Raw genomic sequence first — 14856 nt, 5'->3', positions numbered from 1 at the left:
TTGAGTGTCTTAAAAAATTACAGCAACAATAAAGCACGGATATGTTTTATGAATCAACTATTTTAAATCATTCACTCATAGCACAATTTCTCCTACCACAATGACTGGGTAAAGGTAAAATCACTAACTATTTCTGCTTTATTTACAATTCAACATTTATAACGTATCATGTACGCCAATTTGAATTACCAGGACCAGTCAAAGTATATGCCTTGGAGGTCAAAGAAAAAGTGGCCACTTTTGCTCACCTGTGGCATATGAGACGATATTCTTTTTCAGCGGCGAGATGTATTGTACTGCATTGAAAGCTGCAGCTCGTAAAGCATTGAAAGGCCCAAGATCAATTGAGTATGCCTTTTGCAAGCCATCCAGTATTGCCATCATCATTATATTTGCAGGCTTTCTCTCTGATTCAAACTTCTTCAATAGAGAGAGCTACATATACCAAAAAGGAAAACAGTTTTTATCAGTCAAATCCATAACAGTCAAAGTAAAGCCAAATCTTAATTCTCATCTTCTTTTTTTCCCCGTGAAACTAAGATGGTTTATTTTATTACAGTTATCTGGTTAGTCAAAGTAAAGCCAAATCCCAAAATAAAAACGAAGACAACAGAATCAAGATTACCAAATGTACTGTCAACTTCAAAGATTTTTTGGGCAGTTTCTAACTATAAATAGAAGTAATGGTTTGACTGGATACAACTTTGTTCACAACTACCATTTCACTTCAGAGTTGACAAGACAAGTTAATGGCAACAAACTTAGCATGCCGCACACGGACATCCCACATGAAAAAATGTAGTTTTAAAGATCCTTTTAAACCTAAAACTAGATTTCTTAATACTGATTTTCAGTGCAACACGCAACAAACAACAAAGCAAATAAGAAAGGACTACGAATTATTGCAAGAATAAAAGTGTTGCAATTCTCTCAAAATTCGAATCACAAGAAATTTTATCCATATCACCCAGATGAACTTCACTATTAACAGTTGATGACTATAACACATTCAGATTTCAAACGGCTTCCCTCGTGTATATTATGCAGAAAGGGTTAGAAAAATAATCATGTAGTCTGAAAGTATAAGCATGGTTGAGGAATTCCAAAATTCAGTACTGGCTCATATTGTCATGATAAGTTTCGTGGTGTACTGGTATACTTTCTCTACTGTGGAATGATGTTTCAGAAAGTTTACTACAGTTGGAAAAGATAAGTTATTCAACCGATTGAAGCAATCCGACCAACTTAATAGTATTCACCGGATTATGTTTTATCGAATCCAAGTCATATGCAATCAGAATTTAAGAGATTGAAAGACATACCTCTCCAATGTCGGTACCCACAGCGATGCCATCAGCAATGATCTTCGAAAGTGCAACTGCGTCCGCGTAACCTAAATTAACGCCTTGGCCAGCCAAAGGATGAACAGTGTGTGCTGCATCACCAATGAGAACTACATGGTTTGAAGCATAATTTTTGGCATGCATCAGTGATAACGGAAACATCATCCTTTCAGAGACTACTTTCACTACTTTAGGCGGCACCTCCCAAGAAAATTTTCCATCTTTACCAAGTAAACCTGGCTGAGGATGAGGACCATACCCGTAGTCTAAAGCATGGTTTACTTCCCTCACAAAATTGTCCTCGCTCATCGTCTTACGATCCAAGGCTTCAGTTGGGCTCATACTCCATACAATATTGCTGAAATTGTCACCAACTGGTAAAAGTGCAATTGGGCCCGAAGGCAAGAACCTCTGCCAAGCACACTGGTTTTCAGTAGAATGTTCAACAGTGCAGATAACTGCACTCTGAGGATATTTCCATCCAGTTGTTTGGATTCCTGCTAATTCCCTAACACGTGACTTTCCACCATCAGCACCGACCTGAAACAATCAACGGTTTAAGGCCCATCTTTTGAAGAGGTTTGCTTGAAACTTGAAAGTGCAACAGGAGAAGAATATGCGAGTCCTTCACTACAAGGGACGTTGCCCATTTTAGTTCTAAAATTAGGAAATAATCTATCTTAAGCAATTTGAGATTACCACCAACTTTGCATATATGCTGTTTCCATCGCTTAGATCCAACTTTGCTAAGCTACCGCGACTGTGCAGTGTAGAATCACCTGAATTGCCATCTGGTCCTTTCGCAGGTGGTCGTGACAATAAATCCATTGAAGTCAGCCTGGAAGGATAGATGGTCTTATGGAAATCTTTATCCTACATTCGGTAGTACCAAGTATTAGACAATGAAATTACATCTTAACCTCATGTTAATGGAAAAAGCAACATAGATGGAATTCAATGGAGCTACTGGTTATTAACGAGTCAGCTAAGAATTATCAGACCTCATTTTGGTTCACATCAAAAGGTTAGGCGTAATTGTACACAATAAGAAAATGAAGTCAAAACAATAAACTACGTGACCAAACAACAGACACAGGCACACAGCATCAAGGATGCAGATAGATTAAAACAAGTTAAATAATAAAATCAGACCACATAAACTAAGTACAGATTTTCTGACCGATCAATAGACACCAGTATCAGGGATTTGAATGAATCCAAAGTAACTAATATAAACTAACATAAACAAATTTAAAAGGTGTAAGTATACTATCAAGTAATTTTCTGATTCTTTATATGTTAGGTGTTCATCAAAATTCAGCATGGTTCAGTTCACAGGAATCTTACGTCTGAAGTCGACCTTATATTGTGGTATATTGTATGGTTACTATAGACATCAATGTGACCCGTCACAAGGTTAGACAGATTTACAACAGCGAAAAGACGATCAGCAACTAGATTTTCAAACTTGTATGGTTCAGTGGTTTGTATGACTTATGATCTAATGATTTAAAGATTGAACACCGAGCGAAACGAACTCAAGAAAAATCTTCGAATGCCAAGAATCTTTCATTTAGTTAACTTTACAAAAAATCTTGATGTTATAAAACACAGCAGGTAACAAGCATAACTTGATAAAACGGCAAATGCAACACTTTTGGGACAAGCAAGTTGACAGCATGAACTCCTAAAATAGAAAGAAATTATAACGCCCTGAAATGCATAACCACATCGAAGTGCTGAAAGATATACCTTAAAACACGACAATAGAGAACTGTGAAGAACTTTATTCTCCACCACACACCTGAAGACATTCGCAAAAGAAACACATCATTATCTGTTAATGGTAGCTCCACGACAATAATAAGGGTTGAGATCCGATGAATGCTCACCCTAGCATTTCTTTACCGAGATCCTTTGCATTGTACCTAGTGTACCCTGAGCCAGTGTAGTCCCAAACCTACAAAAGTAACAGGGAAACACAAAAGTTCAGTAAATCAGCAAATAAATGAGTCCCGATTACGGAAATTGGGAGATGCTAAGAGGGACGCTTCGACATGTTTTAAAGTTTAAACAGCATAGTAGGCGAAAAATCTGATAGCAGACGAGCCCACAAGCATAAGTATCATAACATGTTCTACAGTTATAAGTAGCAAAGCAAAATACTAAAGAAAAAGTAGGGAATCCTGATGCCTTACAATTTTAACTACTTAATAGCCAACTCATCAACCACTGCCACAGCCTCACCAAGTAAAACACGCGAAACATTTTTAATATTTAATTATCATAAGCAAGGAAACCGGGAAATAGTATCAGAAAAGGTATTCGTGCAACTACCTGATGTCTGCTCAAGTGCTACTGTGCAAGTTCTTTATCTATGAACTGAATTGGTCATCCTATGCTTGGAGGATTTCATATACATGGCATGTTTTAAACTTTTTAGGCAGCAGAATTTGACAACTTGAATGTTACCTTCTATGGTGCAGAATATCCAAGCTTAGGAATTCTAAGATCGACTCATTCAGGTAACACGTGAAGACAAACCTTGCCTTCAAAAGTCATCAATGTCTTTTGCTGAACCACACATCAAAAGAAACCTCAATAAGGATACTTTAAAGGAACCTCACTTCCGTTAAGTGGTTCTCAAGCTCAAATCCTCTAACTGTTCAGTTACGGTGTTATAGTGATCGGACAACTGATGTGAAATGATTTCAACAATTTTCCTTATAAAAAATAAATTAAGGACATGACAAGGAGAGAATGGGAACCATTTAACTTTTTAGCGCCCAGGTGGGAGAATTAAAGACTGGAATCAATCATATGATGTAGATGTTATGTCTTTCATATATTAGATGAAACAAACTTTCTAAGATCCAAAGATAACCTCATGAACCCAAAACACGAGCATATAAAGTATATAGAGACAATCGGGTACTTCTACGCAAGCTTAACATCTGATGATTACACCAAATATGACTCAACCACCAATTCTCACCTGCATCTTATCAAAAATTGCATGTCGATTTTCTTGAACATATTGCCAAGCACCCACATCTGCAAAGTTGAACTTCAATAAGAAACCAATAAAACATGAGTCCTCTTCTTACAACCCAATAGAGGTTCATACTTGAAGACACACTAATGGTTCTACGGCACACCATACTAACCCAACCACAGTACATGTATGTTGAAATAATCTACTGAATACGTAGCTTGCTCAAAGGCAATGCTAATGTATGACATAAAAAATACTCACATACTCATGTTACCTTATCAAGTATTCAATGAACGAGATGAAGGAAAAATGGAGAACGTATTTGAGCATCTTTAAGCAACAGCATTAGCTGTGTAAGCCTAAAAGGGTGGCTATCAAATCTTGTTCACGTTTTTCTGTGCTTTTCAATATTTTTTTTTCTAGTTATTTGATGATTATTATTTCCGTGTAAGAGTCCAGATTAACTAGCCAAACAAACAAATGGTATTTGTGTCAGAATATAATCATAAAATGAGATCAATTTAGTCACAGGATTCCATATCCATGTTCATGAAATGATGCCTCATGATGTGTTCTAGGTTTTCAATGCAACAGATTCAATCAGTTCCACACTGTAGCATTACAAAATTAGTCATTAGAAACATTTTCCAGGGCCAGGCAAACCATAACGGACATGAAATCAAAACTACAAACATTTTCCAGGACCAGGCAAGCTATAACAGACATGAGATCAAAACTAAGAAAATGATAAGTTTCCAGGAAAGTGCTCCTGAACAATACAACTCAGCATTGCAAATAGAAATTCCCTAAGCGTAGTAGTTTTTGTTCAATTAATATACACGAGTTTTGATAAATAAAATGGACCAATGAACCAAATGAATATATTGTTCACATAAACACTGTTTAATAAGTACATCAAATAAATTACCTTTAAAAAATGAAATTGTGGCTGGAGTAATCGCACTGACCCTAGGATCAGGATGTCCACCTTTCTTGATGCCATCCATCCTTCCCAGGGCAGGGTTGCTATCAATTATTGCGACATTCAAATGTTTTGTCAACGGATTGCTAGCTGCAAAGTCAAAAGATAAAAATGACTCGGTAAAGTGAAAAGCATTGTATGAAATTTCATATTTGAGAACCTTCGGCAATAATTTTATGACTCTATGAGTTATAAGACCAACCATACCTAAGTTTCCAGAATCCCGCCTCAACAATCCCATATAAGATAAAGAAATTTGACGAATCTCCAACTAGTTTGAAACAAGAGAACAATCCGTTTTCACGTAATTGACTACTGCGCAAGTGATAAATTCCATATTTCTAATGAAATAACCAATGTGTTTATTTTACTGACACCTTGAATGATTCAATTTTAGCTTTGGCTATATCTATGGCATGTTATGATGTACAACAGAGCAAGACTCTAAAACTTGTGATATAGCGACCATAAGATGAGAGCGGAGACATTGAGAATCAGAAGTAAAACAAGACTGACAATAAATAAACATTATGTGGCCAACCTGGTCTGGACTGTTGAATAAATCTGCTACCAAGTAGCCAATTGAAATGGATATCATCCAAGGCCATGAATCAGTTACTATTGCAACAAGTTGGTCGAACTTGTTGCTTAAGTCTGAGTGATCAACACTAAATCAAATTCAACACATTTAGGATTCTAGATGGAAGTTAACTTCATATTCATCAGTATTGGAACTTACACAGAGCACAAGCAAGAGCCATCCCAACCATGCCTCCTCCAACAATAGCAATGTCATGCTGGTCCCAGTCACTTGCTAACCCAGACTTCAGCTTGCGCTCCTATGCATTTGAAGCAAACTAATTATCACCTTGAAAGAGTTCCGGTTGACAAAAATGAAACTCTTTAAAAAGCAGTGATATTCCAAAGATAGGCGTGAAGAAATTCAAATATAAGCATAAAAAAAATTGAGGAAAAACTTATAAACCGGCAAAGATTTATAATGAGCGAAAACAAAGCAAGCGTTAAAATGTTGAGGGGAAGTGCTTTTATCGATAATGATAAATAGGACACTATCAGATTAGGTGAACAGATTGAAGAATAACAATTTTATCCACCTTTGCAAATGAAAGGAGGAAAAGTGAACTGTAAAATGGAGCACAGTTACATAGATGAATTGAATGCTGAAATAAATCGGGTAAAGTCATTTGACTTAAGTAATGTACTAGGCTGACCTTAGTGACCCAATCAGCTCTAAAGATGAAGTAGTCAATAAAACACTCAACAAATTACAGAAAGATTGTAGCAGTATCTAATTGTGAACGGAAATTCTGAATCTGAAGGCACTGCTGACCCACTCAACATGTGACTTCCTCAAATGCATTGAGGGTCAGGAACAAAGTTATTGATAGTTTTTTGGGATCGCGTTGACCTCTTTTTCTTATTTCTTTTGTAATTAATCTTTGCTTTCAATAAAATTTTTGACTTACAAAAAGAAAAAAAAAAGACTCACTTAACATACACCATCATGAATAACTCAAGATGAATTCAATGCTGAACTACAAATCTAACAAATACTTGTGATCGTGGAAACCTTTTGCAAGAAGAATGAGACAGTCAGAAAATCATATCTCTTTAATGCCCCCACTTTTTATTGTGCCAAATTCTAGCTAGATGCCATGAAGTTCAAGGGTACCCAATAAGTTTGAAGTTCCACCTACTGAACATTCTACTTAGAGCAAATCGAGTATCTCAAATTCTAACTACTGGTGCTATGTCACAATCCTAGTAAAACACTGCAAATATCATAAAGACATACTAACACTACATATATAATATTGATCAGTTAACTAGAGTCTGAATAATTATCAACTGATTTGAAGAAACAAAATCTGCCAAGTATTATGACAATCTAGAATAGAAAATAAAAATTTAGAAAAATAATGTTCATCCATGCACAAGTGGTACCATTTTATATTTTTGCGTCGATTATAAAAGGTTAAAACTTCGTACCCTTGCCAGCGCATCATTACTAAAACCCTTCTTTGAAACTTTGATCGCGTCAATGGTGTTTGCTACCGCTTTTCTAGCAAGATACCTATACCAATAAATAAGTATATCCATATATCAGTAATCAATTTCCCAGAAAAAAAAACGTAATCACCACATACTAGTCTTTGCAATTCAGTTCATCCCGAACTACAGAAAGATGACTTTGGATAAGCATCTGGTTGCAGTGTGTCCAAAGTAGGACCATTATCCAACTAACGATTCAAACCATGTCAAAATAATAACAAATAGTTTTCCAATTAAACTGTATTCAACACCAAACTTCAAAAGATGTTCCCATTTAAAGGTCAACCTAATCTTACTGGTGGAAAATCATTACAAAAATCGATGAAATATTTCGGGTGCATGGTACTCATTAAAACACGGGCGCTTACCTAGAAGAGAGACAATCAATCTTGACCCGCATCTTTGATTTCTTTAGTAGACTGCAGTAGGTTGAGAACCCTGATTTACAAACACTGGATATTGCTGGCAGTTCACAGAATCACAGATAAAACTTAAATTCCCCAAAACCTCCCATGTCAGTTAAGCCTTGAGTTACCTGGTAAACACCAAGCACTATAATTAAGACATACTTAGTACACAATACCACCCCAGTGCTTTACTGAAACCCCAAGTAACAGATTCCAAATCTAGTGTCCAAAACCATATGCATGTTAAGAGTGAAAACATTTATACTACTATACATTTGCATCCTAATGCTGATCTTACACAAGTCCAATTTACTAGCAAGGGTAATAATTAACAGCAGCCGTCTAAGTATATACAAAAGCTCTAAAACCCTACACAAAATCAGACAACCAGACTGAAACTTGGCACTGAATGATTCGTGACAGACATGATTCCTAGAAGCCGTGCTATAATCGTTGTTTGATGATAGAAATAGAGAAAGAAAAGTGGATGTAGATAATAAATCTTCCTAATACAGTTTGGGGAATTAGCAAATAAAACCCTAAAATCTTACCTATTACTTTCGATCTTCGTCGTTTTCCCTCTCTCTCTCTCTCTCTCTCTCTCTCTGCTGTTTGTCTTCTTCCTTGCTCTCACTTGATCTCGATTATCCTCGCCTTCTCTTCTGTTTGTGTTTAGGATTTTGCTTTCAGGTGCTTGCCGATTTTGGTTGCGTTTGGCGGCATTTAGTCTGCATTTGGCACAAATGTATAGAAGGCTACAAACGCCAAACCAGAAGGACCACAGGCCAAGACCAAGGGAATGCATTTGGCGTGCTACCAGAAGGACCACAGGTCCAAAACCGGCTCAAAGTCAGTTTAGCATCCACATTTTGGATCAGGATCTGCAGCTACAGATCCGGTTCGGATACTAATCGTGCTCGTTTTGGATGGGATCTCGTAGGTCGATACTGACCGAATCCAACTTCAATTAAGTAGGAAATACCATATAATCCTAGGAATAATATATTAGAGAGAGTCCAGTCCAGTTGACCCATTCATGTGTCTATTTGGTTCTTTTTGGGAAAATATATTATAGTTTGGTAAAAATTATGGTTTGGTCCTAAGATGATGTCATGGATGATGTAAATGTCATTCTGTAATGGCAGAAATACCCTTATATTATTGTTTGGTCTTAGAAAATAATGGTTTGGTCCTAGGGGGACCACATATATACAAAAATCAATAGCAAAATATCTTATTTTTCATATTCACATTCTCTTTCTTCTTTTCCAGATCTAGTTTTTCTTTTCTCGAATCTTTTTTCTCAGCTGTTGTTGAACGCAACCAGGACGATGATGTTTTCTTTTTATTGTTGTTTCGTTGAAGATGACGATGTGTTGTAGTTGAAGATGATAAAGATGATGTTGATGATGTTATTGAAGACGGTGTTTGTTATTGTTGTTGTTGATTACGATCTTGATTTTTGAATGTTTTTTGTCTCTGCTGCTACTGCTAATGATGAAGATTTGTTGCTGCCGCTGCTGTTGACGATGAAGACGATGGTGTTGATCTTGATTTTTGAATGTTTTTTGTCTCTGTTGCCGATTATGATGATGAAGAAGATAAAGATTTGTTGTTGCTGCTGCTGCTGTTATTGACGATGAAGACGGTGGTGTTTTTGAAGACGAAGATGTTCCTGCTGCTGTTGAAGACGTCGAAGAAGACGATGATGATGATGATGATGTTGTTCATTTTTACAAATGAATTCTGTTTTTTTAGGTTTTTATCAGGAGTTCATTTCTGGAATGAACTCTGGTTTTTTTAGGTTTTTATATGGAGTTCATTTTTGGAATGAACTTTTAGATTATTATATGGAGTTCATTTCTGGAATGAACTCTGGTTTATATAGGTGATTTCTGAAAAAATAAGTAGAAATTAACAGGAGTTCATTTTGAAGAATGAACTGCTACAAAAAAAATAAATAGAAATTAACACGGAAGGGTACGTTTGTCCATTTAATATTTTTAAATAATTGTGGACCAAACAGTAAAGGCGTTTTCCAAAGGACTAAACTGACATGGGCCCACCTAAAAAGGACCAAACAATATTTTCCCTTATTTTTTTTACTGAGAAAAGGACAATATATTTAAAAGGAAAACAGGTTACCATGAAGAAGTGGTTATCTGGGAAAGACAGTACAACAACGCTGCCTAGTAGCCATCAAAAGATAAAAAAAAAAAGACCCGAGAAATCCCAAGTGAAACATAACTGAGAAACAAAATTACATTAGACAATCCCAACTACACCATCCCAATTATGCAGAACCATGTCGATTTAAATAGTTTCAATTATCTTCACTTTAAATAGTTTTCATTTTTATAAGCAAGAATTTTAGATGATTTAAAACCTTAGAGCCAAATAATCCGTGGTATTTACTGTTTAGATATATCGTGTTCAAAACTATTCGATTTCAGATTCATTCCATTCACAGTATTTGGTACAGACATTTATAATATTTTCTCTGAAAAAGACAGTCTTTTTTGAAATCAAGAATATCTTTATTCTATAAATAGATTGTTAGAGCATTTCTCGGTCAAACTCACAAGTGTTACTATCTCAAGCTTGTTGTCAAATTTAGTTGATCAAAACTATATCTTGATTTCTAGTCTACATATAGTCAAGTCTCGGATTAGGATAATATTGTGTAGTTGAGTATCAGACATCAGTACGTTCTACCATTTGAAGGCGAGGATCATCCGAATATTTTGCAGAACTTCATCAACAAAAGGTAAGTGGAGACTGAACCACCTATTTCTCAAGTTTTCACCTTTTTATCTATGAAACAACGTAGCATGACTATATCAGACATTATATGCATAATAGAAATTTTGAGTCAAGTTTATCTTCTTAATCTTTCTCAAAATATGTTAAGCTTAAGAACATTTGTTCATACTTGATGAATTTGGTTAAGAACAATTTATTGTTTATAACCAAATTATGATTCAAGATTTAATCATTTGAAAATATCCTGGAACAGTGATATGTGTCATTGGTATTATTCGAGAATGTTTTAAATCGCCGATTAGAGAAATACGGAACTACTATAAATCTGGATAAAGAGTAGTATGCATACCAGTTCACATACTGGGAAAATTGTTATAAGTCCGGAGTCGCAGTACATGTACCTAGTACACGTACTGGCATAGCTATAGTTTTGGCAGCGACGTTTTGGTACACATACCATGTATCAATACCATAAAAAGTTTGTTGACTCGTGAACAAGGAAGATACGCATACCTAGTATGCAAACCAGAAAAAATCTGTTGGTTTCTAAACCGAAAAGGTATGCATACCCAGTATGCAACCCCAAAAAGATTTGTGGATTCCCGAACCCGTTTTTTTGTCATAAGGGTATACATACCTGGTACATGTACCATGACAAAAAATACTCACAAACAGGTATGCACTACATGTACGAGGTACAAGTACTTACCTTGTCGGATATTTTCAGATGCATCAGAATTATTTGTATGAGATAATCAACATTTTAACAACTCTCTAAAAACATTGTCTAGACATGTTTGATCACATTTGTGACTCAAGATTAAAGTCTTAAGTGTTATATGGAAATGGTTAAGCTTATCGTTTGATTGGATAGTTTCGGCTAACCTTTCATGAACAAGTCATTGTACATTGTTCGGTTACGGTTCATCCTAACCAGAGTGTATATTCTTTTATGTTAATCTCAATATAATTTTTTCACTTAACGATGATTATTGATTGCTTGATTCCAAAGCTACCTTAGCTTAAATCTAAAGATACCTTGATCTTGAAAGTCTCTATAAGGAGAACCTAAAACAACTGGGATCTTTGAACCCCTGACACAATTCTTGTGTGTCATAGTTGCAAACTAGAGTTATCCTCTCTTTTAAACCTTTTTTAGGTTTAGCGACTAAAAAGACTTCACCTAGGGATTCGTGAAGCCAAGTCCAACTATCTTTATTTTGATAGTTCGTGTATCCTGATTGCTTTTATTGTTTATATTTTAGATCCAATAATCAAGATAAATAGAAATCAAAAAGTTTCTTCTTCTTAGAATTTGTGATTCCACAAGTATCTACTTGTGAGGTGAATAATAATCTAGGTTGCTCGTCGGGAGTCATAAGACCGATTTTTGAGGTTTGCTGGACTATGTCTATTGCAGTCGATTTTCTACCTCACCCTATTCTTTGATCAGAACGGAAATCACATATAGGCTTATCTGTGAGGCAGATTGGTTTAAAATCTTCAATTGAGTTGAAGCAACTCTTAGGTTTTAAAGGTCGTCAGCTAAGGGAATCAATTGCGGGGAGTCCTATTGGGATTCAAGAGGCGTAAGGAGCACGACTTTAACTGAATCACTATGATGGTAGATTCGGTCTCAAAAATATTCTAGTCCGAAGTACTAATAGTATTCTAGAGTCTGTAGAGGCTTAATACAGGTTGGTGTTCAAATCTGGACTAGATCCGGGGTTTTTCTGCATTTGCGGTTTCCTCGTTAACAAAATTTTAGGTGTTTGTGTTATTTATTTTTCCACATGATATTGTTTATCTTTACTAGTATATACGCACGCGCGATGCGCCTTCCATCCCTTCCCCCCTTTCCCTTTCCCTTTAACTAAAATCAAACGTTTTAGGATAATTTTTCATTCAGAAATATCCATGTATACAATGTGTATTCATAAATCATTTCCCCAATTAACACAGTTCAAAATGGAAAAATAATGAAGCCATAAGCCGCAATTTCAAATACAAATAAGATGCATCCTTGATAATGTACTGTAGAATTTATGGAATTCATCTGACAACTAATTTTCATCAAAGAAGAAATTCATTTAGATGTAATACGCAATCTTGGCTTCTACATTAATAAACTTGTACCACTCGTTACTAAACAGAGCCTCCTTTTGAGCCCAGGAATAAATGTTCACTAAACCATAAATTCAAACTAATATAAGTTGTTATTTGGTATGAACTGTAAACAAAGAAAATATGTAGATGAATTGAAAGGCATAAGATGCACAACTAAAAATGAAAAAGACCCGATATTCGCCTGCCAGTGCTTTAAAAAATAAATTCAAACTCTTCATTCAATGATATTTTAATCAATAATATCCATTTATAAGTATCGTCAATAATATTTCTCAGTGAATCGGCACACCAACTTAGCAATCCGTTTGTTTTTTTTTGCTGCAGAAACTGAATTGCGGCACAACATTTGCTACTATGGATTATGATTCTTGATGTTGGGCCTTCTCTATAGACAGGTGGCCTCTACCGAGGTTAATAATAGGAGTCGCATTGAGCTCTAAAGTGAAAAATTTGATGCAAAACAATTTCGAAAAAAAAAACTTATAATTTATGTTGATATATTGAACACACAAAGTTTTGAATCAAAAAGATTGATCCTAAAGAAAAATACAAAAATGCATTTAAATCTGTAATTCGGCAATCAAGATACAAATATGAAGATACTACATTACTGGCCAAAGAAGACTTGAACCTCCGAGAAAAATGAAACGCATCCATATTAAAATTCTAGCACAAACTTACTAAGTGGACATTTCATCCAATTTTTTCTGCAAAGGAGATCTCCAAACTTGAAGCTTGAGAGAAGTATATATTTCCCACTAAATAAATCAATCAACAAACATGCGGCATTCTAGCACTCAACATCAGCTATCTCACACGACCTGTATATGGTTAAATTGACTGCTAAGACCTGATTAAGCCTTCTCTTGTAATACCTAGCTTTAGGTTTCTGAACTGTCTGCGTATTTTTCAGTTAACAGTGAGGTTCCAAGCTACGAATTTATTTTTAGAAGGTTGTCATCTAGGGAGATCACCAATATAATGTCCCTAAGCTTATACCATGACATGTAATATTACCTTTTAAACTGTTGGATCGAATTACATTTTCAACTACTAATTTGGGGTGATTGTTTCAGCTCCAACAACTTATGCATTATATAAGAATGCTATGTTTCTAACTCCACCTAGATTCTAGAATAGGTTAACTTACGGTAACATAATCAGTAACGCAAGATACCCCATAAGTGTTCTAAGTCATCACCCCAACTTTTAATATGCAAAACCACGCATATCCAATCAATCCCAATTATGTTGCACGAAATTGGCACTCGTTAGAGGTGAAACAGAGAAATACACATATCAAATCGATCCCATTTTGTTGCATCAAAAAAAGAAAAAAAAAATCAATCTCATTTCATTCTTGCATCTAATAACAGTAGAACTAACACAATCGATACTGAAAGCAATAATTTAAGCATGTTATGCCCAATAGGGAATTGAAAATACTAATTGAATTAGGTTACCACTAACCTTGAAAAGGAAACTCGTCGTCCTGCACAATTTTGTCATTGCTTCTATTTTGTGTTTATCACCATGGTTTGTCATGTCTCTCTCTCTTGCAACAACGCTGCAAACTAGAGTCATCCTCTCTTTTAAACCTTTTTTAGGTTTAGCGACTAAAAAGACTTCACCTAGGGATTCGTGAAGCCAAGTCCAACTATCTTTATCTTGATAGTCGTGTATCCTGATCGCTTTTATTGTTGAGATTTTAGCTCCAATAAGCAAGATAAATAGGAATCACAATTTTTCTTCGTCGTAGAATTTGTGATTCCACAAGTATCTACTTGTGAGGTGAATAATAATCTAGGTTGCTCGTCGGGAGTCATTAAACCGAATTTTGAAGTTTGTTAGACTATGTCTATTACAGTCGATTTCCTACCTCACCCTATTCTTTGATCAGAACGGAAATCACATATAGGCTTATATGTGAGGTAGATTGGTTTAAAATCTTCAATTGAGTTGAAGCAACTCTTAGGTTGTAAAGGTCGTCAGCTAAGGGAATCAATTGCGGGAGTCCTATTGGGATTCAAGAGGCGTAAGGAGCACGACTTTAACTGAATCGCTATGATGGTAGATTCGGTCTCAAAAACATTCTACTATGAAGTTTTAATAGTATGCTAGAGTCTGTAGCGGCTTAATACAGTTTGGCGTTCAAATATGAACTAG

General features: G+C 35.5%; 1 protein-coding gene across 2 annotated transcripts; it reads right to left on the bottom strand.

Moving 5' to 3' along the window:
• Positions 1-8515, bottom strand: LOC113283055 (ubiquinone biosynthesis monooxygenase COQ6, mitochondrial-like). 2 transcript variants are annotated; one of them, XM_026532202.1, is made up of 11 exons: positions 8352-8515; positions 7762-7928; positions 7331-7415; positions 6060-6159; positions 5267-5410; positions 4339-4397; positions 3236-3303; positions 3096-3147; positions 2043-2216; positions 1323-1883; positions 1-435 (listed from the first exon to the last, which is right to left on the bottom strand). In XM_026532202.1, exons 2-11 carry the CDS (start codon positions 7791-7793, stop codon positions 220-222), a joined length of 1491 nt encoding a protein of 496 aa, XP_026387987.1. In that variant the 5' UTR covers positions 7794-7928; positions 8352-8515; the 3' UTR covers positions 1-219. The 2 variants fall into 2 exon arrangements, with proteins under 2 accessions (XP_026387987.1, XP_026387988.1); XM_026532203.1 differs by lacking the exons at positions 6060-6159; positions 7331-7415; positions 7762-7928; positions 8352-8515 and adding an exon at positions 5528-6015 and having other exon boundaries at positions 45-435.
• Positions 8516-14856: the final 6341 nt, after the last annotated feature.

Source organism: Papaver somniferum, chromosome 5 (assembly GCF_003573695.1).
Source record: "Papaver somniferum cultivar HN1 chromosome 5, ASM357369v1, whole genome shotgun sequence".
Taxonomy (NCBI): domain Eukaryota; kingdom Viridiplantae; phylum Streptophyta; class Magnoliopsida; order Ranunculales; family Papaveraceae; genus Papaver; species Papaver somniferum.
This window is presented reverse-complemented; position numbering and strand designations above follow the sequence as displayed.

Bases quoted from the DNA above. Each gene is read 5' to 3' on its own strand.
- LOC113283055 (XM_026532202.1), bottom strand. From the start codon at position 7,793: ATGCGGGTCAAGATTGATTGTCTCTCTTCTAG. The intron at 4,398-5,266 runs GTAATTTATTTG...TCAACTTTGCAG, and splicing joins CACAATTTCATTTTTTAAAG to ATGTGGGTGCTTGGCAATAT. The intron at 1,884-2,042 runs GTAATCTCAAAT...TGATTGTTTCAG, and splicing joins GCATATATGCAAAGTTGGTG to GTCGGTGCTGATGGTGGAAA.